The sequence below is a fragment of the Lathyrus oleraceus genome, chromosome 1 (assembly GCF_024323335.1).
Source record: "Lathyrus oleraceus cultivar Zhongwan6 chromosome 1, CAAS_Psat_ZW6_1.0, whole genome shotgun sequence".
NCBI lineage: Eukaryota > Viridiplantae > Streptophyta > Magnoliopsida > Fabales > Fabaceae > Lathyrus > Lathyrus oleraceus.
This window is the reverse complement of record NC_066579.1, coordinates 458,584,034-458,587,053: the sequence shown is the minus strand read 5'-3', so window position 1 is coordinate 458,587,053 and position 3,020 is coordinate 458,584,034. Positions and strand designations below refer to the sequence as shown.

The following is a 3,020-nucleotide window of genomic DNA, read 5'->3' as shown; positions in this document are numbered from 1 at the left end:
TTTGATGATTTTGACAGATAAAGAGAAGTTCTATAGATTCTATGATAAAAAAAAAAGATTAGATGAAGAAAAGTCAAATTGCTAGAGACAAATAAAGACATAAAAAAATTATAAGGAAAACTGTTAAAAAAATTGAGATTAATAAATTGGTTAGAAACACGACGACTCGTGAAAGTTAATTTATATAAATATCAATTCCATGATAAATCTTTGTTTTTTTTAAATGATATAGATACCATATGGTTTATACTTTATCCATTTCTAAATCCATTACCCATAAAAGAAATTACAACTAAAAATCTGTATAATATACTTCATTAATTGACTAGGTAAACTGAGTAATTAATTAAAGACAAAAACATTAGTGAAAAAAAATTAAATAAAACTATAAAAGAACATGCTCTCCGGACTTCATTTCATCCTGAGCAGTTCAAAATAAACATTTCATATGAACATTTTATCACTTTGGATCATCTCCAATACTCTTAATTTCTTCATTTTTTGGGTCATGATCTTTAACAACTTCAATGTGATTGTTGTTGGAGACATGTAATTTATCATGATCTAGTACTACGGGTGTAGACATTACAACAACTTCAATATCTTCAGCTTCTTGTGCAATTTTTGATGTAGCCAATTGATCAATCTTTTTCATCTCTTTACTCTTACCCCAAAGAACCATATATAATCCACACACAATCAACACTGCTCCAATCAAACTACACATCACAAATTCACAAATTCATTATCAATATAACCAAATTTTCTTATAGTATATTATATTAATATTAGTGTTTATGTACATTTATATAAGGGAATATATTATATGTACCTTCCTAAGTATAGTTTTTCATCCAACATCAAAGAAGCAACAATAGTGACAAACAAAAGCATTAAAGGGTTGAAAACAGATGCAAATAGTGGGCCTCTCATCTTTATGCACCAAGATGTCACAATAACCACTAATCCAGAGGCAACGATTCCCTACAAAATTAAAATTAAATATTACATCAAAATAAATATTATCAGAACCATCATAATTCAATTGATAGAAATCGATATTATTAAGTTCAACGATCTTATAAAAATTCGAATTCTGATACTCACGACTCATAGTTATATGTATAAATTTTTAATGGTTATTATATTAATTATTTTTTTGATAAATTTCAATTTATATTTGAGATCGGAGTTGTACCGAATACGCGACAGCGAGAAGTCTAATATTCCAACCCAACTTCCATTGGCTCCAATCTTTTTCAAAACAAAGAGCAAAACCAGTGGCTTGTATTGCTCCCATTGTAGACATTAAAGCTGTACTTGAGTAATGACTTGGATATTCTTTGCTCATCTTAGCCTATAGAATTTACAAAACCGTTACAATTTTTAACCAATTTTATTTATCTCTCGACCGAACTCTAAATTACGAGAGTCTTACCTGAATTATGAGCCAAAGAGCAAAAGAGAAACAACTTGCTACTGCACATAGAACACCCAACCATTTACTACCAGAATCACCATAGCTATTTTGATGTTGATTTGGATGCATAAGGTTGATGTGAAATGGCCAGATATTAATTTCAACACCTTTGAGAAAAATCAACATCATTGCTCCACCAATTCCAGCTAGAGTTCCCAACACTTTGGCTTTTCCAGCTGCTGCTCTTAAATTTAATCTTTCAAAACTATATACACAAAATTTAAAGTAAAATTAATATTAAACCAAAGTAATTAATTAGTATTAATAATTGCATGAAAATGTTGATAATTAATTATCATACCCGCATAAAATGGCCATGATAAAGGTGATGGCAGGAATGAGATTGTAAATAGCAGATGCAAATGTTGCTGATGTTAAAGCCAAAGCCTCATAGAAAAGATTTTGAAATAAGCTTCCACTGCAAAATTAATCACATAACCAAAGTTTGATTAATTAATCATAATTTATTCTATTCTACTTTATTTTTTTCAAATGGTATATTAGCTGAAATTTCACCGATGAATTAATGGAATCTCACAAATTCAAACTAACACCCTATAATCTAATATCACTACACAAGTGAATTGATTTAATGAGATTAAATATAAGTAAAAAGTACATGTATCTGGTTAAAATGTAGACCAGATACTTTATATTTTATTTGTATTAAAAACTCATAGAACTAACATTTTTATTATAGTTTATAGTATAAATATCTAACTTACATAGTTTATAAGTGCCTATGTATAGTTTATAAGTGCTTAAATGTTAATAAGTTCCAATAAATTTAAATAGTTTTGTGATGTATGGTAACATACCCAAACAAGCCGCAAAGAAATGCCATGAAAAGCACTCTCCAACTCAGCTTTGGCCTCTTTTTTCTTCATTAGAAAAAAGAAAAAAAAAAGCCATTTAAGGTCAGAAATGGAATAAAAAATGGCTTAACAAAAAAAGCTGAAAGTATAATAATGAAACCTTTCAGAAATGAGAGCAAGAGGAACAGTGAAAGCTGAACCAAAAGCTAAACGATAAGCAGTAGCAACTTTTACGGTCATTCCATCATTGATAGCAAGTTTGTAAAGCACATTAACTGCAGCATATGCAAGTTGAACCAAAACCATAAGCATCACAGGTTTCAAACCTTGGAGTCCATTCCATATAGTTTTCATAATTGATTTCTATCTATGAGAAAGATTATGAAGTATGTCTATATATAGGAAATATTAATGGAAGTGATAGATGAACAAGTGTGTATATATATCTACCATCAATAGAAAGGGGGTATTTATACTTGCTTCTAAGGGAATATATTTTCATATATTTGAAGATTCAGATTCGAAAAGGAATGATCGGATAATAGTTTTTTTTTCTTACATAAAGTATGTCTTATTAAAAGAAAATTAAGTGTTTTGGAAATACCATATTTGCCCCTATGCTATTCCGCCGTCACACTAAATTAAGGATAATTTATGTCTAAAATTTACTTTTTCTAACCAAAATCTCTAACATATTCTAACAATTAATTATATTTTTTTCACTC

At 28.8% G+C, this 3,020-nt stretch overlaps 1 protein-coding gene across 2 annotated transcripts; it reads right to left on the bottom strand.

The window, feature by feature from the left end:
• Positions 1-301: 301 nt before the first annotated feature.
• Positions 302-2,746, bottom strand: LOC127085075 (WAT1-related protein At1g68170). 2 transcript variants are annotated; one of them, XM_051025653.1, is made up of 7 exons: positions 2,456-2,745; positions 2,299-2,361; positions 1,782-1,898; positions 1,439-1,685; positions 1,199-1,357; positions 833-984; positions 302-719 (listed from the first exon to the last, which is right to left on the bottom strand). In XM_051025653.1, exons 1-7 carry the CDS (start codon positions 2,647-2,649, stop codon positions 461-463), a joined length of 1,191 nt encoding a protein of 396 aa, XP_050881610.1. In that variant the 5' UTR covers positions 2,650-2,745; the 3' UTR covers positions 302-460. The 2 variants fall into 2 exon arrangements, with proteins under 2 accessions (XP_050881610.1, XP_050881618.1); XM_051025661.1 differs by lacking the exon at positions 2,299-2,361 and having other exon boundaries at positions 2,456-2,746.
• Between the last annotated feature and the right edge of the window lie 274 nt (positions 2,747-3,020).